Raw genomic sequence first — 25,583 nt, forward strand, 5'->3', positions numbered from 1 at the left:
AAAAAAAAAAAAATTAATTACAACTAAATTACAAAATATTTTTTTAAAACTCATAATTAAGAAATCTTAATAGAACACTTAAAAATGTCCAACCGTGAATAAAAAGATAACAGAGTTAAAAAAAAAAAAAAAAAAAAAAGGGCTAATAATTTCTCCAGTGGCATTGGCAGCGGCTTGGTGGGCTCCACTCCATCTTGATCGAGGATTTTCCTTTTGCTGAATGAGTTGTCGTCGCGGTGGCTGTGCGCGTGGAGGTTATCGCCGAACAACTGCAATTTTGAGATGCACACGAACTGTTTGCTTATTGTTCCGAGAGAAGCTTCATTTATTTAAAACCCCACTTATTGGATGGCTGCTTCGAATTCAGGTGAAAAGAATCTCAATTATTTGCAATTAGCTTCTGTCCTAATGCATTAAAAATCGAATATTCGCTTGAAAATCGTGATAAACGTTTCTTGATGTTGTAGATATAGCGCTGCCACGAGATAAATTATCCTTGCGCTGCATCAACGATGGCGAATTATTAAGTTCTGAAAGCAAGTATGTTTGTAGCAACTTATATTCTCATACTCTGCCTGCAAATTCTTTTTTTTTTTCATGCCTGCAATTTTTTTTCTTATCCTGCCAAATATGACAATGTTTTTGGTACCTCTCTGTTATATTGGCAAATCAAGAATTCGATGTCGGTGTAATGGTGTATTTATGCAGTGTGTGTTTATATTCTGCTTTAGTAGCTAATTTTTGAGTTAGGGTTTCCCAAGATCGTATCGCTTTCTCGCAGGAACGGATAGAGTGATAGTGCAGGAGGTGTGGGATTATCTTGAAAATGTAAAAAGATAAGAAAAGGTGAAAACCGGGACTCGGATTAGTTGAAATCTGCTTTTACACAGGCTAGATGATTATAAGAACGAGAGTCGTATTTTGGTTCCCAATCCTTACCACTAAAGATGATTTGGAGTCCGTAGAAACGGAACAATTCTTTTATCACCATCAAAAGCTATATACATTAATTTAGAAATACGAAGATGGCCTTACATTATTCGTTTGACAGCTCCGAGCTCTATTTACCCAATTGAATCCGTGTTCCATTGTGTAAAGCAATGAAAACCGAGAGAGGGAAATTAAGATATTTTGCCTTTTTCGTTTTTCGTTCAGCTGTTATTTCTAGATTGTGTCTTATCCTTCTTAAGCTTATGGTATATCCTCATAAGATGCTCTCTCTCTCACACACAGGGGAAAATGTTATGTAGTTCTAGTATCGACTGGAAGCTTCAATCCTCCTACATACATGCATCTGCGTTGTCTTGGTAAGTGTATCTCACCATACATAAAGCCTTGAAATCAATTTTTAATTTTCTTGTATTATTCGTCTATTCTTTTCTAGCAAATGTCTCGCTATTCTTAGTTACTTACACTTGTGTATATATTATTAGGGTACTAAATTTTGTGCAAGTATGCCACATTTCTCTTGAAGTTGTATTGATTCATCTTATTTAATGGTTAGAGTTGGCAAGAGATGCTTTGAGTTCACAAGGGTTTCGTGTGGTTGGAGGTTATATGTCACCTGTTAACGATTCATATAAGAAAAAGGTACGAGCATGAGGTGTGGTGTGTGGGTATTGATTCATTAAATTCATTTTGAAAAAATTATTACAAAAAAAAAAAAATCATCATGCTTTTTTGATCGTTAAACCCCTCTTTTCAAGATTTATCAACTCTTAGGTTGACTGTTACTTGGTCACTTTATTCCGCAGTTCACCATTGTTGGTTGTAATAGAAGTTTAATAGCTTAAACTGTTTAATTCTCATCTTCGGATATCTTCTAGGATGGTGAGTCAAGTAAACATTTATTCGTTTTTCCTTTTTTCAGGACCTTATACCTGCTGAACATCGTCTTGCTATGTGTCAGCTTGCTTGTAGAAGTTCTGATTTCGTTATGGTCGATCCATGGGAGGTCTCTCTCTCTCTCTCTCTCTCTCTCTCTCTCTCTCTCTCTCTCTCTCTCTCTCTCTCTCTCTCTCTCTCTCTCTCTCTCTCTCTCTCTCTCTCTCTCTCTCATGAATATTAATATATTTTAATCAGTACTTGGGCCCGATATCAACTATTCATACATTTTATTACCGCCTCTGAACAGGCGAGTCAGAGCAGCTACCAACGCACATTGACAGTCTTGTCCCGGGTCAAGACATCAGTGTGCACGACTGAAAACGTATCTGATGGTAGGCGGCTATCAAATACTATTTTGCCTTGTTAATCTTCAACTATATTTTCCTAGGTAGTAATATAACATGACTGTGTTATCTAATGAGTTCGATCCAACTCACTTAACCCATTTACTTTCTATAGTGCGCTCTTGCTCACCAATTATATAAATAATATTTTAGCAGAGCCCACATGTTTTACTATATTCTACTCACTTGTGTTCAAATCTTGATCGAACGACAAGTTTATTAACTTGTAATGATTCTTCTTTTCTTTGTAGAGTTACTTAAAGTGATGCTCGTCTGTGGTTCTGATCTGTTGGAATCTTTCAGTACTCCTGGCGTTTGGATCCCCGAACAGGTCAAATTCTTCAGGGGCTGCAATTTTTATGCCGCCTTTTATTTATTCCAAAGTATCATTTGTAATAATCTGGTGATTTTCTATTTGCTATAAAACGGGACGATGACAATGTTTTTTTTCCCCAGGTCAGGACCATATGCAGAGATTTTGGGCTGGTTTGCATTCGCAGAAGTGGTCAAGATGTCGAGAATATCATATCTAAAGATGACATTTTGAATGAATATAAGGTAAACCGTCGTTTGTTTTTAATATTTTGAGATATAAATTATCGTTTTAGAAGACGTGGACGTAAATATATTCCGTTGATGGTCTATTTTCTTGCAGAATAACATCACGATTGTCGATGAAGTAGCACCAAATGGAGTTAGTTCTACAGGATTAAGGTAAAAAAAATAAACATAAAAAAAAAAAAATCATCCATTTGATGTTATTTATGCTGGTTTATTTAAATACAGGGGTTGCGTTTCGAGAGGACTGTCGGTGAAGTATCTGACAGAAGACGGTGTTATCGACTATATTAAACAAAATCAACTATACAGAAAAGACTGAATAATTCGAGATGATTCGCTTTCGACAGTTGATTGTGATTTTTTGAACGAACCTGCTGTTTCGTACAATACAGTGACGGTTATTTTGTAAGAATAATTTTTTTTAATGTATTTTTCCTGTATTCATAAATTATTTTCATATTCAGATATATTATAAAAAAAAAAAGATATAGTGCTGTAATATATTTTTCTAGTACACTAAAAATTCACTATCAGCAAAGTTATTGTAATTATTCCAAGCAGTTCTAAAAATAAAGGGGAAATTTGGGATACACCCCTAGTTTTGAAAATATATATGGATAGGTCCTATGGATTTTTCTTTCCTAGTCAAAAACCCAAATTCTAATCTTAATTAGTGAGACCCCCTGAACAACTTGAAGTACCTGTTTTACCCTTTTAATTTCAATTCAAACCCTAGTTTTTTTTCTCTCCCACTCATTCAGTCGTTCCATCTTTCCAACCACTTTCTCTTCTTATCTCTCTAACTCTCTCTCTCTCTCTCTATTCACGTGACATTTCTCCCCATATTTCTCTTCTTCTCTCTCTATTTTATTCTCTCTAACTCTCTCTCTATCCAAAGTCATGTGACCCACCTATGCTTCTCCCCCAAGTTGCGCCGCCCACCGTTGCTGCTCCTCCAGCGCCGCGCGCAGCCGCAGCCGCTGCTCTCGACGAGAACGGAGCCGCTACTCCCTCCGCCGCTGCTCCCTCCGCCGTTGTTCCCTCCGCCGTCGCCGGCCGCAACCACTGCTCCCTCCGCCGCCGCCGCCCGCCGTCGTCTGCCGCCGATGCACCAGATCTGTATTTCGACGACAATTTGTATTGCCGGAGAATAGGATCCGTATTCCGGCCGCAATCGACGAACGGAATCCGTATTCCGCCGCACGAGTTTCTGGCTTGGTAAGATTGGAACTCGTTCCTTGAAAAATATGAGGTAATTTGTTGTAATTTTTGTTTGTTTCATGGATCGATGTTGGGCACTTGTATTAAATTCGAACTATGTGAAAAAAATATAATTGATGATTTACCCAATTATTTAGGTTTATTTTTTTCCTGTAATAAAATGAATTATTGCTTGATGAATGGTTTTGCGTGATGATGAATTCGTGTGGTGTGCCTATGATTGACCCTGTGTAATTACATAGAGATGGACTACCAAGATAATTTATTTTATTTTATTATATTTTATTTTATGTATCTTCTGTTGGCACAATATTGTAGTTTCTCTTGGGTAATGAATGATTTAATGGTGTTTCAAATTGTAGGTTGTTGGTTCGTGGTCTGAACATTCAGGTTCAGTCGAGTTTGCTGCTTTTGAACCAAGGTTCATAACAACTCCAAAAAAATTACTTATTATCTTTGATAATAATTCCTGAAGCTCTATTATGATATGAATCTTTTGGTAGTCATATATGGTCACTTATAGTAATAGATGGTTATATATAACCTATGTCGTAACATACTAACATGTAGTAATATATAGTTATATATAACTTATGTAGTAACATGTAGTCATGTATGAGTTATGTGAGGAGTATATGCTGGTGATGTATATGTATATTAGTGATGATATCATTGGGGCACATGTGTGTGAAAAAAATATCTTCTGCACATCTCAATTCGATTTTCAGCCTTGGTCGGTCAATGGTGGGTCAAACTGTTTTTTATACTTCGTAGCGCAACCTGCTTTGCGTTCTCCCCTTCACAGTTTTCCATTCAGAATACTTTTATGGACATTAGTTTTAATCTTTTGGTTAATTTTTTGAACATTTGGCTTCTTTTCTATACATTTAAAATTGTCTGCTATTTTCTTGTTTTTCTTTTTTAATAATATATAATGTATACCTTGAGCAGCATTTGGCAGAGACAATCGAGAAAAGTAGAGGAAAGCAGAGTGAAGCATAATTGATTACCTTAAACTGCTGGCACGATAAGTAATAATTTTCTTTTTCAACCGCATTGTTCTATTCACCATTTTATATAGATTCACTTGTGAACTTTTTTTGTGGTGTAGATGAATTTTACATATATATACATATATAGTCACATGTGGTCATGTACACGTAGTCATATATAGTCACATGTAGTAACAAGAATGAACACAACTACATGTGACTATAGTTGACTACATATAGTCATATATAGTCATATGTAGTAATAAAAAGACATAACTACATGTGACTATAGTTCACCAAAGTAAATTTATCAATAAAGTGTTTTTCATTGTTTTTTTGTATTTGTCATGTAATGTAATTCGAATTTTGCAGGTATTTTTTGAGTTTTGGTTTTAAATTTTTTTTTTGTGTGAAACAGTGAGTTTAATTTTAGGAGTCGACTTGTACATGAAACGCTATTGTTGTGGCAAGAAATATAAAAAAAAACTCGAAACTTGTTCCTGGTGGTGGTGCGACAAAACTGACTGTTCATCCATTGAAGGCATAGAAAAGGTAATGAATTTTTATGTGCTTCTTAATATATTGAATCACTGTTTATGGTCCTCAAATGATTTGTTTACTTTTTTTTATACTTGGGAGTATATGTAGATTCGTGATGAGAATATTTTGTTGGTAATATGATATTGATATTTTATTTATCGAGAATGAAATAGGTGACTACTTTACGTGTGTTTCAACTATTATTTTATCTATGGTGTTCCACTTCAATTTGCTTTGATCTTTGACCTTTGGTTATACGAAGAATAATGACTAGCATACTTTGTTTGTAATTTGATTTTGATAATATAAGTTGTCTCGTATCACCTGGAGAACAAAGTCAGGTACTTGAAGGGACAAATAAAGTCACATACGTATGTATACATGTATATAGTCACATGTGGTCATATACATGTAGTCATATATAGTCATGTGTGGTAACATACAGTAATATATGGTGTAGTCACATATAGTAATATATAGTCACGTGTAGTAACATACAATAATATATGGTGTAGTCACATGTAGTAATATATAGTTATATATAAACTATGCAGTCATGTAGTCATATGTAGTCATGTATGAGCTATGTGGGGAGTATCTATGTATACCAGTAGGTGATAGTGCGTGTGTGCACATTTAAATTTGAAGCAAAATTCGTTGTTTGTTTAACTCTTTTTCTTTTTTCACAGGTCTTGGTGTTTGAACTACTATGTAGTAAGTTTTTGCGGAGTGGATTGTGTTCGTTGATCAAAACAAGCGGTTCTCGTGTTGACAAGTGCGATTTGAGTCAAATTTAGTCGTATAGATAACTGTAGTCATGTATAGTTCCATGTAGTTATATATATTTATATACAAACTATGTGGTTTTTCTGATGTATAGTGATCTTGATGATTGTGTTGTTTTTTTTTCACTTTTTTGTTAGGCATTAAATTATTTATAATATCAAGAATCAAAATTTGAATTTTTTTTTATTGGTATAGATGATTTGTTATATATATAATCAACGGTTTTTATAATCGATCGACCATAACTTTGGGGTAAAAAAACAGTATATGGCTACATATAACTATACGTGACTGTGGTATACTATAGTCATGTGTAGTCAATTTCAGTACATTAAATTAAAAATTAAAAAAAAAAAGTTAAAAAATTAAAAATTAAAAAAATTAAAAAAAAATAAAAAAAAATAAAAAAAAAATTAAAAAAAATTAAAAATAATTAAAAATTTAAAAATTAAAGAAATTAAAGAAACTAAAAAAATACAAAAAGAGGGTAAGTATAAAAAAATAAAAAAAAATATATCATTTTTTATTAAAAAATCTGAAAAAATGATAAATGCAGGTCTAAAAGTGTGGAGTGCAGTTAGCTATAATGCTGAATGCAGTTGGAAAAGCTGAATGCAGTTGGTTAAAATTTACAAATAAGGGCACTATAGTACTTTTGCCTCTCTAGGGGTGTATCTCAAAGAAATAATTTTAGGGGTGGACTTATCCCTATATATTTTTCATTCTAGGGGTGTATATCAAATGGCCCCAAAAATAAATAAATAAAAAGGAAAGAAAGAAAGTTTAAATCAGGTAACGTACACGTGTCAATAGGGTCAACCGTTGAAATCCAGGAATAGTCAAATTTAATTAATTAATGCCAAATTTGTATTTTCGAAATTTGAAATTAAATATTGTAAATTACAGTGTCATTCCCACATTCGAACACATTTACAAGCTACTACCCCTTTCTGAGCACCGCCACGCTACTAACCCAGTTCCACAATGCTCGACGGCGACGGCGGCGGCGGCGGCGGCGACCACCAGAGAATGCCCATGGACATTGACCCAACGGCACAGGTTTTTGGTTTTTTTCTTAAATAATTTATCTAATTTCAGTTGTGTTATTCGTAATCAATTATGTTTCCCCCTTTCCGAATTAACCAGTACTGAATAGAATAATTATGGATTATCGTCGCTGTTTTCCATGTTTAATGAAGTTGAGAAACGGTATAAGATGAACATGCACATACAAATTGTTTCTGAGTTTATGGCGAATGATCCTTGTTTAATTTATTACAATTTTGTTTCATGTATTTCCTCCCCTATTTTCCTAATTTTTAACAAAATTATAAAATTAAAAAAATAAAAATAATAAATGAAGTGTATGTGCAACATCCCCATCCCACATCGGTTATAAGTGGGCTTGTGTGAGAGCTTATAACGAGTCGGTAGGCCGATCGTTACGGATTGGGTTGAAAAAACTGCCATTATAAGCAACCATTACATTTTAGAAGTTACGTTCGATTTTTAATTTTTTTTACGAGATATTTAATATAGTGTATACTATATATCGCCTCTCTCGTTGATTTGGTGTGGATTGTGGTGTCACATTATCAGTTTATACTCGAATATACCGTAATGTATTGATTTAAAAGACTCTTTAAAAATGTAGATTTTTATCTATGTTCGATAAATATCTCGACAAGTGTTGTCTGGATATATGATCGGTATATTAAGCCTGATTAGTGGTCTAACGATTCCACCTGTCAATCGATGATAGGGCATTAGTTATTCACAACCCTGATAAAATGTAGACGATGTAAATTGTTCCAGAAACTTCAAGATGATTTGTACGAACTGGGTCAAAAAGTCAAGCACCACGAGGCGAATGTCAAACACTTGAAGACTTTAAAAACCAGATTCGAGGAATCTTTTCTCAGTATGCAAGGTAAATGCTAAATGTCTGATGATTTCATCGTTTGCTCCTATTTTGTTATTCTCTCTTATAATCTTCTTCTTGTTGTAGCTGCTCTTGCGAAATACGATAAAACGAGCATCTCCAAAGAAGTAAATATAGACTCCATCCATGCAAAGAGTGAAGAAGAAATAATCGAGCGGATACTTAAACACGAAAACTCAGCAGCTGCCATTTTGTGCAGGATGAAAAGCGAAGCCGAAGCTTTATCCATTGATCATTCGCTCACAAAGGATGTCATCGGTATTGTAGCTACGCTTGGAAAAGTCGAAGACGACAACCTTAGCAGGCTGGTCCTTTTTCTTGCCTTCAATTATAGTTCTGCATCAACGCTTCGTGTTTTTTTTTTTTTTTTTTTTTTATTTATTTATTTGTTGCTGAAATGGGGTTATTTTAATTGTGGAAATTAGGGTTCTTTCGGAGTATTTGGGACTAGAAACAATGCTGGGAGTGGTTTGCAAGACGTACGAAGGAGTCAAAGCCCTCGAAACATACAACAAACAAGGTTCGATAAATAAAAGTTTCGGCCTTCATGCATTTGCAGCTTCTGTGGAGAGGCCACTCGCTCATCGATTTCTCGTTATTTGTCTTGAAAATATAAGGTGGTGCTAATATTATATTCTATGTTTGTTCATCCTTTTCCCATTTTTTTCCAGATTAAACTTTTCCATTAAATTTTTTTCTTCTTCTCGTTTTTAGGTCATATGTTGGGGAGTTCATAAGCAATGATCCTCAACGGAGGCTTGCTATTCCAAATCCGAGATTACCAAACGGCGAAACTCCCAACGGCTTTCTTGGTTTTGCCGTAAATATGATCACTATCGAGGGCACTAACTTGTACTGTGTCTCCAAAAACGGGAACGGACTAAGAGAAGCGCTCTTCTATAATCTTTTCTCGAATTTGCAAGTGTATAGATCGAGACAAGACATGCTCAAAGCTATCTCTTGTATAAAAAACGGAGCCGTATCTCTTGACGGAGGAATGATCAGAAGCCCTGGAGTTTTTTCATTAGGGCTTCGTCACGAGTAAGCATTATTTTCTCCAACATAAAAATAAAAATGGAGATGTAATGTAAGTGATGAATATTATGTTCATTTATTTATTTATTTTCTTGTTTTTTCAAGGAGGGGCATAGATGTAAAGTTCCCAATAGGCGCCGAAAGATTGATGAATGTACCTTTGAGCTACTTAGAGATTGAGAAAACGATGAAGGAGACGAGGTGGAAAAAGGACCGAACATGTGAAGATATGAAGAGAGAGCAGGCTCTGTTAGACCATGCAAGATTCAACTACGAAACGAAGAAGCTTTCGCATGTGCCGTCTCAGGTTTATTTTTATCGTCTTAAGTTATTTCTTTCGTTTTCGTTTGTTTTCTGTAATGACTGTTGAGAGTAAAATATGTTGTGTTTACGTTGTCGGTATGGTCAGAATCTAGTGCCGGGACGTGGATCGAGCAGGAGATGAATTGATCGGTGAAAGACGTTGTGTAATACGCAGGAGATGAATTGATCGGTGAAAGACGTTGTGTAGTACGCAGTGAAAAAAAATATCGATAGATGGGTTGAACTGTAGTATGTTTTTGTGTTAGCTGCCTATGTACAAAAACCTCTTCTTTTCTTGTGTGGTAAAGGCGTGTTTATTTCTCATACTTCGTGATTTTGAAACTTGATAGATACATCACCATTTTTAGTGAATTATAAGTTCAAATGACTAACTATTCCAATATATTAATTAGTACGCAAAAATATAAAATGATTGTCCAATAGCGGATAGCCCATTTAGTTACGGCCCGTTATCCTTCTACTGTAGAAACCTGCGTGGACTCTATACGAGCCAAGTAGCTCAAGCCTTCGCCCGAGTCACATGGCCAAATCACCAATTGGAACGGAGAAGCCTGGCTCAAGCCTTCGCCCGAGTCACATGGCCAACTCACCACTTGGAACGGAGAAGCCGGTTAATTGCTTTCACCGGCCCAACTAGAGAGTTAACCCACGCGTTCAATCACAATAATGCCCCCCACTTGGGTGACAAGCCCATTACTGAGCTCAGCGAACAAAATTCAATTTCTTATGAATTATAAATAAGTGTAAATGGTAGTACATTCCTTATGTGGGATAAAAACACTAGTTATTTTTCAAGTTTGAATTGCTTTGTGGTTTCTCTCCTCTCCAACTTTAAATATTGGTTCTAAAATGGTGCGATAAATTAAGTTGAATTAATACATGCATTTTAATGTTTTGTTAGTGGAGTTGCTCTAATGGTAGAATATGAGAATTGGTTAGTACTTGTTAGGGTAATATAAAAAAAATAAAAAATAAAAAAATCGTCAACGATTTATTTACATTGGCACCGGACCGTCACTAATTTGCAGTGGGTCCAGTGAGAAAGGTCCGACGATTTGACTTGTAAATTCAATGAGTACTTGTTAGGGTAATATAAAAAAAAAATTAAAAATAAAAAAATCATCCACGATCTATTTACATTGGCACCAGACAGTCACTAATTTGCAGTGGACCCAATGAGAAAGGTCCGGCGATTTGACTTGTAAACTCAATGAGTACTTGTTAGGGTAATATAAAAAAAAAATTAAAAATAAAAAAATCATCCACGATTTATTTACATTGGCACGAGACCATCACTAATTTGCAGTGGGCCCAATGAGAAAGGCCCAACGATTTGGCTTGTAAATTCCATGCAACCCACAAGAGATGGAATTCGTATTCGCTTAATACTTGGGGAGAATTGAATCACACAACACACCAATTCGCCCGAACCAAACCCACACAGGCCAATGTATAAATCAATCTTGCCTCCGCTTGGATTTACGAGCCCACGCAACTGGGCTCAGCGAACAATATTTTAATTCTAACTGATTATATATGTGCACTAATTGTTTTATATTTTCGATGTGGGACAGACAATGCATGTATTTTTTTATTTTTTATTTCCTTAATTGGGGAGTTAGTTGCCGATTTAATTATTATATGTTAAAGCCATCTATCTATATTTTATTTTAGACACCATGTCCTGAACACTAGACTTAGGACCATTATAATTATTCTAGCAAAACAAATTATATATATCCCTATATATATAACGTTTAAATACTATTTAGTATTTACATATAAAATGTAGTTATGTATTTGTAAGAATACTTAAAGCTGCTAATTATAAAGGATATTAATGAAGAGAATAATTAGAGTTGTGATAAAATCTTATTTAACAAGTACAAATGATTTATGTTGCAATTTTGAAATTCTTTAATCCAAAAAAAAATATTTTCAAATTATTTCTTTATAATTAGTGTTTGTTTACCTTTGGAAACTCATCTTAATTTTTTTCTGCCCAAATTACATCAAAAATTTCAAACATTTTTCAACATGATTTGACGATTGATACGCACAATGGTCTTACCAATCCGTATCATCTAACCCACCTAAATTTAATCGATCGTTCGAAATTCAAGAAAAAGTCATTGATTTTAGATCCGTCTCCAGTGTAGTTAGAGTCTACCCACAGGTCCGACGTCTCCGTTCAGAACCTGCTATTAAGAGAGCATTTAGGTCAAGTCCTTAAGGGCTACCCGAAGTGCATCACGTCTCCGTTTCCACACCCCGGGCTATGTTTTCCTAACTTCAAACAAGAAATCCTCTATCGAGTTCATTCCTATTTAATATCAATCCGAGAGCTGATCAAACAATCAGAAGCATTTAATACAGGAAAACATAAACGAAATCGAAACACGACAAATAGATAACATAAATGACGGTCGAAATCAATATATATAAGGCTTCATTACCCTAGAAGAAAATGTTCATAGTTCATAACAAACATAATGTCAAAAGAATGTACAAAGGGAATGAAGAACAAAACGTAAAGAAATTGCGTAAGAAAAACCCAAGTCGAAACCCCCGTTGATGATTCCCACGAAGAACTGTCGAAAACCGTAAAAAGTCGAAGAAGGAATGAAGAATGAAAGAGCCTTTCTATTTATAGTGAAATGCAAAGCTTCCTCAAGAAGCTTTGCAAAACAAAATATATTTCTCAAAAGGCGTGCCCAGATCGCGATCTGGGTCTTCAACATTTCAGCACTGTAAGACCCCCCAGATCGCGATACGGATTGCTGGATCGCGATCTGGATCTTCGGCAAATCAGCACTGTGAACACCCCCAGATCGCGATACAGAATACTGGATCGCAGTCTGGTTCTTGATTAATTTTCTCTCTGTGACAACCCCCAGATCGCGATTTGGAGATGTCAGATCGCGATCTGGGTCTTCTTGGCCCCAAAATTGGCTTGAAAATTCGATTTCGCTTTCAAATGGCTTTGACTCGGCAAAAATACCTAATAAAACCCTAAAATAGAAATAAAACAAGAAATGCAATAATATATACAAATAATGCCGAAACTCGGACGAACAAAGACCAAAACTCGAAGATATGATAAACAAAAATCGTGCAAAACGAACACTTATCAGCTGTAAACAAAACTAACCTACGAAGAATTACTAAAAAGCCAAAAATGAAAGAAGGACAATCGTCTGCTAGATCAAAAACCAGATCGTCTGCTAGATCAAAAACCAGAGAACAATAAAATTTAAAAAGAGGTTCTAGTAGGACTCAAGGCAAAAAGACGTTGTGTAGTACGCAATGAAAAAAAAAATCGATAGATGGGTTGAATTGTAGTATGTTTGCGTGGACTCTACGAGCCAAGTAGCTCAAGCCTTCGCCCGAGTCACATGGCCAACTCACCACTTGGAACCGGGGAAGCCGGTTAATTGCTTCCACCAGCCCAACTAGAGAGTTAAACCACGTGTCCAATCACATCACTTGGGTGACAAGCCCACGTTACGGAGCTCAGCGTACAAAATTCAATTTCTTATGAATTATAACAACTAGAGAGTTAAACCACGTGTCCAATCACATTAATGCCCCCCCCCCCACCTTGGGTGACAAGCCCACGTTACGGAGCTCAGCGTACAAAATTGAATTTCTTATGAATTATAAATGAGCGTAAATGGTAGTACATTCCCGATGTGGGATAAAAATACTAGTTATTTTTTAAGTTGTGGTCTCTCTCCTCCCCAGCTGTAAATATTGGTTTTAAAACGGTGCGATTAATTAAGTTGAATTAATACATGCATTTTATAAAAAAAAAATAGGGCCAAATGAGAAAGGCCCGGCGATTTGGCTTGTAAATTCCATGAGTACTTATTAGGGGTACTTATTAGGGTAATATAAAAAAATATAAAAAATAAAAAAATCGTCCACGATTTATTTACATTGGCACCAGACCGTCACTAACTTGCAGTGGGCCCAATGAGAAAGGCCCGGCGATTTGGCTTGTATATTCCATGCAACCCACAAGAGATGAAATTGTATTCGTATAATACTCGGGGAGAATTGAATCACATAACACACCAATTCGCCCAAACCAAACCCACACAGGCCAATGTATAAATCAATCTTGCCTCCGCTTGGATTTACGAGCCCACGCAACTGGGCTCAGCGAACAATATTTTAATTCTAACTGATTATATATGTGCACTAATTGTTTTATATTTTCGATGTGGGACAAACAATGCATCTATTTTTTTATTTTTTATTTCCTTAATTGGGGAGTTAGTTGCCGATTTAATTATTATATGTTAAAGCCATCTATCTATATTTTATTTTAGACACTGGCTATTTGGATTCAGAATTACATGTCCTGACCACTAGACTTAGGACCATTATAATTATTCTAGCAAAACAAATTATATATATCCCTATATAACGTTTAAATACTATTTGCATATAAAATGTAGTTATGTATTTGTAAGAGTACTTAAATCTGCTAATTATATAGGATATTAATATTCGTAAGTGATGAAGAGAATAATTAGAGTTGTGGTAAAATCTTATTTAACAGGTAGAAATGATTTATGTTGCAATTTTGAAATTCTTTAATCCTAAAAAAAATATTTTCAAATTCTTTCTTTATAATTAGTGTTTGTTTACCATTTGGAAACTCATCTTAATTTTACTCTGCCTAAATTACACCAAAAATTTCAAACATTTTTAAACATGATTTGACGATTGATACGCATAATGGTCTTACCAATCCGTATCATCTAACCCACCTAAATATATAGTAGAACCTCGATAAATTCGGAGTATTTGGGCATAGAAACAATGCTGGGAGTGGTTTGCAAGACGTACGGATGAGTCAAAGCCCTCGAAGCATACAACAAACAAGGTTCGATAAATAAAAGTTTCGGCCTTCATGCATTTGCAGCTTCTGTGAAGAGGCCGCTCGCTCACCGATTTCTCGTTATTTTCTTGAAAATATAAGGTGGTGCTAATATTATATTCTATGTATGTTCATCATTTTCCCCATTTTTTTTAGATTAAACTTTTCCATTATTTATTTATTTTTCCATTTTTAGGCCATATGTTGGGGAATTAGCAAGCAACGATCCTCAACGGAGACTTGCTATTCCAAATCCGAGATTACCGAACGGCGAAACTCCTAACGGCTTTCTTGGCTTTGCCGTAAATATGATCACCATCGAGGGCACTAACTTGTATTGTGTCTCCAAAAACGGGAACGGACTAAGAGAAACGCTCTTCTATAATCTTTTCTCGAATTTGCAAGTGTATAGATCGAGACAGGACATGCTCAAAGCTATCTCCTGTATTAAAAATGGAGCCGTATCTCTTGACGGAGGAATGATCAGAAGCCCTGGAGTTTTCTCATTGGGCCTTCGTCACGAGTAAGCATTATTTTCTCCAAAAATAAGGGATGTAAGTGATGAATATTATGTTCATTTATTTGTTTATTTTCTCGTTTTTTTAAGGAGGGGCATAGATGTAAAGTTCCAATAGGCACCGAAAGATTGATGAATGTACCTTTGAGCTACTTAGAGATCGAGAAAACGATGAAGGAGACGAAGTGGAAAAAGGATCGAACATGTGAAGATATGAAGAGAGAGCAGGCTCTATTAGACCATGCGAGATTCAACTACGAAACGAAGAAGCTTTCGCATTGCTGTCTCAGGTTTATTTTTATCGTCTTAAGTTATTTCTTTCTCTTCGTTTATTTTCAGTAATGAATGGTGAGAGTAAAATATGTTTTGCGTTTACGTTGTTGGTGTGGTCAGAATCCAGTGGCGGGACGTGGATCGGGAACGAGATGAATTGATCGGTGAAAGACGTTGTGTCGTACGCAGTATTTATGATGGGAAAAAAATCGATAGATGGGTTAACAGTAGTATATTTTTGTGTTAACGTGTTAACTGCCTATGTACAAAAACCTCTTCTTTTCTTTTCTTGTGTGGTAAAGGCGTGTTTGTTTCTCATACTTCGTGATTTTCAAACTTGATAGATACATCACCATTTTTAGTGAATTATAAGCTCAAATGACAGAGTGGACATCAAATTAAAGGATTTCTCTTTATAAAAAAAAACACTAATTATTCCAATATATTAATTAGTAAACAGAAACAAAAAATGATTGTCCAATAGTGGCTAGCCCATTTATCTTAAGTGGGCCGAAGAAGCACCGGCCCGTTATCCTTCCATTATAGAGAGTTGGAAGTTTTCGCTGCTCTGTCAAACCAACCTGATGAGTTGCCCTCCACTTTACTAGCACGTGGCTCAAGCCTTCGCCCGAGTAACATGGCCCAACTCACCACTTGGAACGGGCAATTCGGTTAATTGCATCCATCGGTTCAGCTAGACAGTCAAACGACGTGTCCAATCACAATAATGCCCCCAAACTTGGGTGATAAGCCCACGTTACTGAGTTCGACGAACAATATTCAGTTTCTTATCAATTATAAATGAGTGTAAATGGTATTACATTCTCCATGTGGAATGAAAACACTAGCTATTTTTCAAGTTAAATTGCGTTGTGGTTTCGCTCTTCTTCAACTGTATAAATTGGTTTTAAAATGGTGAGATGATTAAGGTGAATCAACGTATGAACGAGAAAAGTTTGATCTATTTATTTCTTCAACCTCCCTCTCATTTATTAGAAACTAAAAATAATAATGTGACGATACCCCATTACCACAATTTTTTTATCGTTATATTTTTATAGGTAAACCATACATGCATTTTAATGTTTTGTTACTGGAGTTGCTCTTATGTCAAATATGACAATCGGTTAGTACTTGATATGGTAATATATAAAAAAATAAATTTTAAAAATAAAAAAAATTTCCACGATTTATTTATATTGGCACTAGACCGTCACTAATTTGCAGTGGGCCCAATGAGAAGGGCCCGGCGATTTAGCTTGTAAATTCCATGCAACTCTTATAAGAGATGAATTTGTATTTTTTTAATACTTAAGGAGATTGAATTACACATGACACACCAATTCGCTTGTACCCAGACAAGCCAATGTATAAATCAAACTTGGTGCCTCCGCTTGGATTTACGAGCCCGCGCAACCTGGCTCAACAATCAATAATTAAGTTCTAGTTGATTATATATCCGCACTAAAAGTTTTATATTTCCAACGTGGGACCAGCAATTCATCTACTTTTTAATTTGTTTTCCTTAATTAGGGAGATTCGTTGCGATTTAATTATTATATGTTAAAGGCATCTCTATCTATATATTATTTTAGACAAAGGCTATTTGGAAATCCAAATATGGTGTTGATACGCGTTTTCCTCACATATAAATTACCGCAAGTATACAATATCGCATTTTTCAGAATAGTGGTTCCGGATATCGATCCACATGGACCTTGTAGATTCACATGTTGAGTAGTGTAATTATATTATCTAGCCGATCGTAAATTTTTGGAATGGTGAGAAACCCTAATTTAAAAACATGCAAGATCGTAAACATGCAAATATAGAATGTACGTAAATAAAGTAACGACAACTCAACGCGGGGGGACTTCGATTTAAAGGGGACTTCTAGGGCCAAATCCACCTAAGTAACAACAACTCATCCCACCCTTTTTTGGCACAACCTGCACCGGACTAACCCACGGACTGTCAGAAATTGCATAAATCATACCAGCGCCTAACAGTTTTAAGACTTCATTTTTTACTACCTCTTTCATTGACGGGTTTAAACCGCCTCTGAGGTTGGACTCTCGGTTTATAGACGTCTTCCATTTGAATTTGGTGTTGAACAATAGACGGGCTAATACCCTTAATATCCTCAATAGACCAACCTATAGATGACCTATATTCTCTAAGGACCTCCAACAGTGTGTTTGTTTCGGCCTCGCTCTAACTGGAAGAAATGATCACCGGATAAGTCTTGTCTGCTCCAAGAAAAGCATAACAAAGATAATCCGGTAATTGTTTCAATTCCAGTACGGGGGCCGTTTTCACACTAACTGGTATCTCGGGGACGATTCCTACCTCGTCTATGCCTAAAATCTCGGCACACTCAAGAAACAACACACAATCAAGCACATCATTTTCAATAGGAGTTTCAGGGGAGGCATAATGAAAATCAAAGAGTTAACAATGCAGTGCTCAACAGAATCACATAATTCATACAAATTAAAAAAGGAGGAAACACAGTCCTCGATCACGTCTATTCTACTGCAATGCTCAACATGCTCAGAGTGTTTAAATGCATCTGTCAAATTAAAAACAACTTCTTCCCCATTTACCCTAAGCATTAAAGATCATAATTTCATATCAATCATCGCCTTACGAGTGGCTAAGAATGGACGACCTAAAATGATTGGTGCTTCATCATCTTCAAGCAAAATGAATTTATCTACTTTAACTAGCACATCTTCTACAACCCCATCAGGATATTTCAATGAACGATCAGCTAGTTGTAAAGTCATGCGAGTGCGGTTCAAATTTCCTAAGCCTAGTTTTAGAAACACAGACATAGGCATCAAATTAATACTTGCCCCCAAATCACACAAAGCTTTATCGAAAGTAGAATTTCCAATAATACAAGGAATATTGTAACTCCCTGGATCTTTCATTTTCGGTGGTAGATTCGACTGAAGAATGGTACTGCAAGTTGCCGTGAGTGTCACTGGTGTGTCTTCTTCGATCCGAATTTTCTTGGATAGGACCTCCTTCATGAACTTGGTATAGTTTGGCATTACCTCCAAGGCTTCTGCAAAAGGGATGTTGATTCGAATCTGTTTGATCTTTTCAATGAACTTCTTCAATTGATCCTTGAACTTCTTCTTCTTCTGTCTTTCTGGAAAAGGAATAGAAGTTATCATAAGAGGAGGATTATCAGGAAAAAAAAATGTTATTGAGCTCAGCGAACAAAATTCAATTTCGTATTAATTATAAATGAGCGTAAATGGTAGTACATTCCCGTCATGGGACAAAAACACTAGCTATTTTTCAAGTTTGAATTGCTTTGTGGTTTCTCTCATCTCTAATTGTAAATATTGGTTTTAAAATGGTGCGATAAATTAAGTTGAATTAATACATGCATTTTAATGTTTTGTTAGTGAAGCTGCTCTAATGGTAGAATATGAGAATTGGTTAGTACTCTTGTTAGGGTAATATAAAAAAAAAAAAAAAAAAAAAAAAAATCGTCCACGATTTATTTACATTGGCACGAGACCGTCACTAATTTAGATTGGGCCCAATGAGAAAGGCCCAACGATTTGGCTTGTAAATTCGATGCAACCCACAAGAGATGAAATTGTATTCGAATAATACTCGGGGAGAATCGAATCACATAACACACCAATTCGCTCGAACCAAACCCACACAGGCCAATGTATAAATCAATCTTGCCTCCGCTTGGATTTACGAGCCCACGCAACTGGGCTCAGCAAACAATATTTTAATTCTAACTTATTATATATCTGCACTAATTGTTTTATATTTTCGATGTGGGACAAACAATGCATCTATTTTTTTATTTTTTATTTCCTTAATTGGGGAGTTAAGAATTACTAAAAAACCAGAGAACAATAAAATTAAAAAAGAGTTTCTACATGGACTCGAACTCGGGTTACTGAATTAACGGTCCAATATCCTGATCACTACACCATAGAACCATTTTGATTACTCTAGCAAAACAAATATTTAAAGTTGTTGAATACTATTTACATATAAAATGTAGTTATGTAATGATAACTATACTTAAAGCTGCTAATTTTAGAGGATTTGAATATTCTTAAGTGATTAAGAGAATAATTAGAATTGTGATAAATTCTTATTTAAACAGGTCCAAATGATTTATGTTGCAATTTTGAAATTCTTTAGTCATCAATAAAAATATTTTCAAATACTTTTCTTATTTAAGAATATATTAATTGGTGTTTGTTTATCATTTGAAAACTCATCTTCATTTCGAAATTTGATGGTTTAACTACCGTTGGATTTCTTTCGTCGAGCTCTTTCTTTGGTATGGTAATATATAAACAAATAAACTTTAAAAAAAAAAAAAAAACCGTCCACGATTTATTTGCATTGGTACAAGACCGTCACTAATTTGACACCAATTGACATGTAGTTATCTATATAATTATTCTAGATCAAAATAAGAGAAAAACAAAGTAGTTATCTATATAATTATTCTAGATCAAAATAAGAGAAAAACCAAACAAAATTAAGGTTCTACCGAGACTTGAACTCGGGTTACTGGATTCAGAGTCCAATGTCCTGACCACTAGACCATAGAACCATTTTGGTTACTATAGCAAAACAAATGATTTATAACCATAAAATACTATTTACATAAAAAATGTAGTTATGTAATGACAAGTGTACTTAAAGCTTCTAATTTTAGAGGATTTGAATATTCTTGAACGATGAAGAGAATAATTAGAGTTGTGATAAAATATTAAACTCTTATTTAAACAGGTCCAAATGATTTATGTTGCAGTTTCAAAATTCTTTAATCCTCAAAAAAAATTCAAATTCTTTTTCTTATTTAAGAATACATTAATTAGTGTTTGTTTACCATTTGAAAACTTATCTTAATTTCACTTTGTTCAAATTACCCTAAAAATTTCAAACATTTTTAAACATAATTTGACAATTAATATTTACAATGGTTATTCAATTCGTATCATCTAACCCATTAAATTTAATCTATCAGTTAAAATTAAAAAAAAAAAAAATCATTAAATTTAGATATACAGTAAAATCTCGATAAAACCTACTAAATTATTAATTTGATAGCTTACCATTTCACAAAATTAATAGAATTTTTTTTTAATACCGACTGTCTTAATTTATAGGTGTTTATTATTTTTTTAATTTGTATGGTATATTTTGTTTTTAATTATAATAAAAATTATATATAAATATGCACAAAAGATCATTCAGAGGGCCCACAGTTTGTGTAAAGATGATAGCGTTCACTGGATTCAAACACAAAACGACACCGTCTCCCCTATGAACACGTATCAATTTATTTATCATCCATCATCGCTATGGTTTCCCTTCCATTCAGAAAACCTGAAAATTGATTTTTTCACGAATTTCAATTTGTCTTCTCTTTCCAATTTCCAATCACCTCTTCCGCCACAACTCTTATCTAAACTGTAAAAATCATTCAATGAACAAAAAACATCACACATTTCTTTAGCAATCCAACTGCAGAAAAATAATCTTTTTTCCTCGCTTTTCCGTTCCAAGTACTTCACAATAGTTTGTGATTTTCGAAATCTGATCACAACCCATTTCAATTCTCACCTTTTCCCTCTAAACCCACGTCTCAATTTTCAATCTAAACCTACTCTGTTTGTTTTCATTCTTCAAGGTTCTGCCATGGCAGCCGCTCTAAGGTCAAAATCATCCAGAGACACAGCTTCCGCTGCCGTTTCACACTTCAGACACTTCATTCAAAATCAAACCCGCACGCACTCGGGTCGGGTCAACCATTACCATCGATCATCCGGGTTCGACCGAAGCTATCACAGTAATTTTCGTTTCCATCTAAACCCACCCTCCAATTCAAAACCCATCTCTCTGCACGGGAATTACATCGACGGTGGCAATAATTCTCAGAAATTCTTTGGCCACAAGAGAAAAATTCGAAACTTTAGCTCTCAGGGGGGGGACCCACCTAGCCTTTGGCAGCCACCTGGGGAGGAGGGTGTTGCGGACATAGGGCCCGGCCCGAAAGACGCGTACTGGGGCGGATCCAATTTGGGCATGGATTTTCCGACCCCGAAAGAGATATGTCGAGGACTCGATAAGTTTGTGATTGGGCAAGAGAGAGCTAAAAAGGTTTATATGTTTTTTGCATTGATTTGTGATGACTGCATTACTGATAGGGGGTGTGTTAAAGCTTTAGTTTAGAGGTTACGTATCGTGTTGAAGTTTTCGTTTTTGTCGTCTATTTTCGGGTCGGTATATTGTTACTCATTTTTCTCGGCATTTGCTGATTGATTGCAGGTTCTTTCCGTAGCGGTTTACAATCACTACAAGAGGATACATAGTGACTCTTTGCAGAGGTGATTACTTTTGGAAAGCTCTACTTCGCTTGATTTTGCGTTTGCACGTTTATAAGGTCGATTTCATGAAATTTTGGTTTTATGATTGGCATCTTTCTGAATCTAAGTTTCATGTCGAGATTCATCACTCATTAGTGTCGCATCTTTCGTAGACATTTTTTTTTTGATAATTAAAATGCATTAATAGGGGAAAGAAATATTACAAGTGTCAACGAGAAGAAACCCTCCATCATATCAAACGGAATAAAACCAGTCCAACTTCTAAAAATAGCCCAAGCCGCGAGGTTATGGGAAGCAAAATTGGGGTTTCTTGAGAGTTTACGGAAAATAGGATTTGTAGACATTAGCTAAGTTACTTATTGGAGTTTCAGAAGAGGGTTTACGGAAAATTGGATTTGTGCAATAATTCTGCTTTCCCTTTTGTCGGCATCTTAGTAATGGCGTAAGAATATCTGTATTAATGTTATACCTTGGAAGTTAGGACTGCTGGGAGTTCAGATAACGACAAAGCCGAGGGAAAAGACGACGAGGACGTGGAACTTGAAAAAAGTAACATTCTTGTCATGGGGCCCACGGGTTCAGGTAATTTTTCTGCAATGCCGTTTTTGCTGAGTGTTTGTATTTACGAGTATGCAGAGGTGCGGTGAAGACTGTACTCGATCATGTTGTGATATTGCGAACATTCTATAGAGCTATATCGTTTCTCTATTTTGGATGCCAGCATTTAGCGACTATATTTTGTTTAATAATTTAATGGTGGCTTTGATGCCAATTTTATGGACAGGAAAGACACTACTCGCCAAAACTTTGGCGAGGTTGGTAAACGTGCCGTTTGTAATCGCTGATGCCACCACACTTACTCAGGCAAGTCACGTTCTTACACAAAGCACTATGATATTTTTTTTCCGTGTGACCTAACTGAATCGAAAATCTGAAAGTGTACCCGTATCTTTATTTTGACGATATTTATTGTATTTGCAGGCAGGATATGTCGGGGAGGACGTTGAATCTATTTTATACAAGCTGCTTATGGTGAGCTGGATATAGTTGTTTTTTTTTTTTTTTTTAATTCGGACACTATCTGTTTGTCTCTTCTGAATACTGTCTGGATAAAGTTGTGACCGGCAGTAAACTGTTGTATTTCTTGTCCAAATTAGGTTGCAGACTATAACGTGGCAGCTGCACAACAAGGCATTATTTACATTGACGAAGTTGACAAGATCATCAAAAAGGTGTCTCTTATGTTACATCTATCAAAATAAATTTATCGAACCATTACAATCTATAACCATAACGAACAATAAAAATCCCGAACACATCTGTTACTGCCCAATGATGTGATTATCCGTTGCAGGCTGAGAGTGTCAATATTAGTAGAGATGTGTCGGGGGAGGGTGTCCAACAAGCACTGTTGAAAATGCTCGAAGGGACTGTAAGCACTTTATTCGTCTTCACCTTACTCATTTTAATTTTTTTTTTTTTAATTTTTTCTATGGTTTCTCATTTGCCACCTCAGGTGGTCAATGTCCCAGAGAAAGGTGCTCGGAAACATCCTAGAGGCGACAATATTCAGGTTCGTATAATAAAGCAGTACGTGTTGCATCTTCTAAGATTCTTTTATTCATTTTTTCATTTATTTAATCTACTCTTGACCGTGTTTTCCTTGTTATATGCCTCTGTATGTATAAAAAAATGTCTATTGGGCTATGAAAATTGAAATCACGAAAACCGTTTTACTCTATTTATTTGACAGATTGACACAAAGGACATTCTCTTTCTATGCGGGGGTGCTTTCAACGACTTGGAAAAGACGATTTCAGAAAGGTCATATAATAATTTAACTCTAACTGTAATATATATATATATATATATACTCACCCTTAGTTTTTTGTATCTATTTAGAAATTTAAATCCATTGTTTTTTTCAGACGACACGATTCGTCCATTGGTTTTGGTGCCCCCGTTCGTGCAAACATGAGAAACGGAGGTCTTACAAGTGCTGCTGTGACATCATCTTTGCTAGAAACCGTAATCTTTTTTAACCTTTCTCATTACCCTCGTGTCTGATTTTGTGTAAATTATCTAGTCTCTCTCTTTATCAATCACCATAATCGTGTTTTTTTTTCTTCCAAGGTTGAAAGTAGTGATCTTATAGCATATGGGTTAATTCCCGAGTTTGTGGGACGATTTCCCGTACTTGTTAACTTGTTAGCACTTACCGAGAATCAGCTTGTTCAGGTATAACTTATATATGTTCTATTTTTTTTTTAATACCTTTATTTGAAATAATTGGGATTTGTTTGGTTAATAAAAAAAGGGAAAATTCTCGACGTATGTTTAAAACTCTCTACTAAATAATCGACATAATGAGTTGCGCAATACTATTAAATTTTGTTTTCCAGGTTCTGACGGAGCCGAAAAATGCATTAGGAAAGCAGTATAGAAAAATGTTCCAAATGAATGGAGTAAGTTTCCCGTATTCGTCCGCTACATATATTTCTCGTACATTAAAGGAAAAAAAGCTCATTATAACATATGTTGTTAGGTGAAGTTGCACTTCACAGAAGATTCTTTGAGATTGATTGCTCAAAAAACGTTAACTAAGAATACCGGGGCCCGCGGTCTTCGATCCATGTTGGAGAATCTTTTGATGGATGCTATGTACGAGGTTTGTCTTTCTTCTCCTTCCTAATCTTATATTCGTACGAGATTTTCGATTATCTTTCTCCAAAAACATTTACACATGATTTAAAATGTTACAATAGCGTGTTTCGTCTCTTTTCAAAATAGTAACAAACATATTGCTCTTTCTTTCTTCCCCCAATATATTTTCGATTTGAGCCACGTGTGATGAAAAATGACCTTTTTACCCCTGTAATTGCAGATTCCTGATGTTAGAGAAGGTGATGATGTAATAGACGCGGTTGTAGTAGATACAGAGTCGGTTGGTTCCGATGGTCGAGGCTGTGGGGCTAAAATCCTTTACGGCAAAGGGGCATTGGACCGTTATTTTTCACAGCACGAGTTTAAAGATTCAAAGGTACAGTGTATAAGGGGCCAAGACCCCCCTCCACACACACACACACATTTTGACGTGTTAGTAAATAATATATGATGTTCTTGAATTGCAGAAAACTGCAGAAGGTTCTTGTGAAGGAGAAGCAGAGGTCGAACACGAGCTTCCTTGTATTGTTGCACTGTAAAATCTCTATCGATCAAGATCCGTGGTTTCTTTCTGTACAGAGTAAAATCCGAATGAAAAGGATTTTTACTTGTAAGTTTTACTACATTTAGAAAGCACATAATTGTTTATAAGTTGCTGTACTTTGTTTTTAGTTCTATACTGTACATTTTGTATTTATTTAGATCTTTGTTGTACAATTTATGCTCGATCGAGTTTCGATCGAAGACACTAATGGCTATGTTTCAACAGTTTATTTTCTGCATGGTGAAATTAAAGACAATTTCACATGTTTGTTAGGGGGTGTAAATAAATCGAGTAATTTGATTTGATTTTCGGCCTCGCGACGTTTGTAGTAGAATAATGCCTTTTTCGAAGAATTTTCTACGCGTTTTGTTCTCTCCATACATTGATCAAGTCAAAATCGAGTAAACGTAAACGAGAGAAAACGACGCTTCTCCAACCTCTAATTAACAATTAAGCAGGTTTGAATTTTGAATGCATTTAACTAATTGGGCAAATTACGGCCACCCCTGAGTTATGGTCAAATTATGAAAAACTCCCTCTTGTTAGGGTAATTACAGTTACCCCTTAACTATGTATTATATTACGAAAATACCCCTCCAGAGGTAAATTTAGGGATTTTAAATCGGAAAACCGAATCGAAATTTCGGTACGCCAACATTTCATACCGTTTACCGAA

At 35.4% G+C, this 25,583-nt stretch overlaps 5 protein-coding genes, 2 non-coding genes and 1 pseudogene across 12 annotated transcripts; 5 read left to right on the forward strand and 3 right to left on the reverse strand.

Annotated features, from left to right (window-relative positions):
- The first annotated feature begins 96 nt into the window (after window positions 1–96).
- On the forward strand, window positions 97–3,291 carry NMNAT (nicotinate/nicotinamide mononucleotide adenyltransferase). Its single transcript, XM_088819599.1, has 10 exons — window positions 97–367; window positions 468–540; window positions 1,234–1,307; window positions 1,505–1,590; window positions 1,871–1,954; window positions 2,135–2,219; window positions 2,483–2,562; window positions 2,688–2,789; window positions 2,887–2,945; window positions 3,018–3,291. The coding sequence occupies exons 1-10, from the start codon at window positions 349–351 to the stop codon at window positions 3,109–3,111; spliced, it is 756 nt and encodes a 251-aa protein (XP_088675725.1). The 5' UTR covers window positions 97–348; the 3' UTR covers window positions 3,112–3,291.
- A 256-nt stretch (window positions 3,292–3,547) lies between these two features.
- LOC105952490 (uncharacterized) lies at window positions 3,548–6,517 on the forward strand. 5 transcript variants are annotated; one of them, XR_016031749.1, is made up of 5 exons: window positions 3,548–4,044; window positions 4,376–4,434; window positions 4,965–5,044; window positions 5,424–5,557; window positions 6,235–6,517. XR_016031749.1 is itself a non-coding variant. In XM_088819600.1 (4 exons), the coding sequence occupies exons 1-4, from the start codon at window positions 3,706–3,708 to the stop codon at window positions 6,340–6,342; spliced, it is 606 nt and encodes a 201-aa protein (XP_088675726.1). In that variant the 5' UTR covers window positions 3,562–3,705; the 3' UTR covers window positions 6,343–6,517. The 5 variants fall into 5 exon arrangements, 1 of the variants encoding a protein (XP_088675726.1); XM_088819600.1 differs by lacking the exon at window positions 4,965–5,044 and having other exon boundaries at window positions 3,562–4,010; XR_016031751.1 differs by lacking the exon at window positions 4,376–4,434 and having other exon boundaries at window positions 3,614–4,044.
- A 701-nt stretch (window positions 6,518–7,218) lies between these two features.
- LOC105978023 (protein DEFECTIVE IN MERISTEM SILENCING 3) lies at window positions 7,219–9,999 on the forward strand. The gene is made up of 7 exons (XM_088819598.1): window positions 7,219–7,390; window positions 8,147–8,261; window positions 8,340–8,577; window positions 8,699–8,890; window positions 8,988–9,314; window positions 9,414–9,615; window positions 9,718–9,999. Exons 1-7 carry the CDS (start codon window positions 7,316–7,318, stop codon window positions 9,751–9,753), a joined length of 1,185 nt encoding a protein of 394 aa, XP_088675724.1. The 5' UTR covers window positions 7,219–7,315; the 3' UTR covers window positions 9,754–9,999.
- A 153-nt stretch (window positions 10,000–10,152) lies between these two features.
- LOC148769939 (protein DEFECTIVE IN MERISTEM SILENCING 3-like) lies at window positions 10,153–15,568 on the forward strand (annotated as a pseudogene).
- Window positions 15,569–15,775: 207 nt separating this feature from the next.
- LOC148769940 (signal recognition particle RNA) lies at window positions 15,776–16,081 on the reverse strand. Its single transcript, XR_016031934.1, has one exon.
- A 1,850-nt stretch (window positions 16,082–17,931) lies between these two features.
- Window positions 17,932–18,495, reverse strand: LOC105977309 (uncharacterized). The gene has a single exon (XM_013002611.1). It carries the CDS (start codon window positions 18,493–18,495, stop codon window positions 17,932–17,934), a length of 564 nt encoding a protein of 187 aa, XP_012858065.1.
- A 1,352-nt stretch (window positions 18,496–19,847) lies between these two features.
- On the reverse strand, window positions 19,848–19,919 carry TRNAQ-CUG (transfer RNA glutamine (anticodon CUG)). The gene has a single exon. It is a non-coding gene; the product is annotated as a tRNA-Gln (tRNA).
- A 654-nt stretch (window positions 19,920–20,573) lies between these two features.
- LOC105977814 (CLP protease regulatory subunit CLPX1, mitochondrial) lies at window positions 20,574–25,212 on the forward strand. 2 transcript variants are annotated; one of them, XM_013003194.2, is made up of 15 exons: window positions 20,574–21,472; window positions 21,641–21,699; window positions 22,181–22,281; window positions 22,484–22,563; window positions 22,681–22,731; window positions 22,857–22,931; window positions 23,054–23,131; window positions 23,216–23,272; window positions 23,453–23,523; window positions 23,628–23,727; window positions 23,833–23,937; window positions 24,102–24,164; window positions 24,245–24,367; window positions 24,584–24,739; window positions 24,831–25,212. In XM_013003194.2, the coding sequence occupies exons 1-15, from the start codon at window positions 21,011–21,013 to the stop codon at window positions 24,900–24,902; spliced, it is 1,653 nt and encodes a 550-aa protein (XP_012858648.2). In that variant the 5' UTR covers window positions 20,574–21,010; the 3' UTR covers window positions 24,903–25,212. The 2 variants fall into 2 exon arrangements, with proteins under 2 accessions (XP_012858648.2, XP_088675714.1); XM_088819588.1 differs by having other exon boundaries at window positions 20,668–21,472; window positions 22,484–22,567; window positions 22,685–22,731.
- The last annotated feature ends 371 nt before the right edge of the window (window positions 25,213–25,583 follow it).

This window comes from Erythranthe guttata, chromosome 6 (genome assembly GCF_056151865.1).
Source record: "Erythranthe guttata isolate IM_541 chromosome 6, IM_541, whole genome shotgun sequence".
NCBI lineage: Eukaryota > Viridiplantae > Streptophyta > Magnoliopsida > Lamiales > Phrymaceae > Erythranthe > Erythranthe guttata.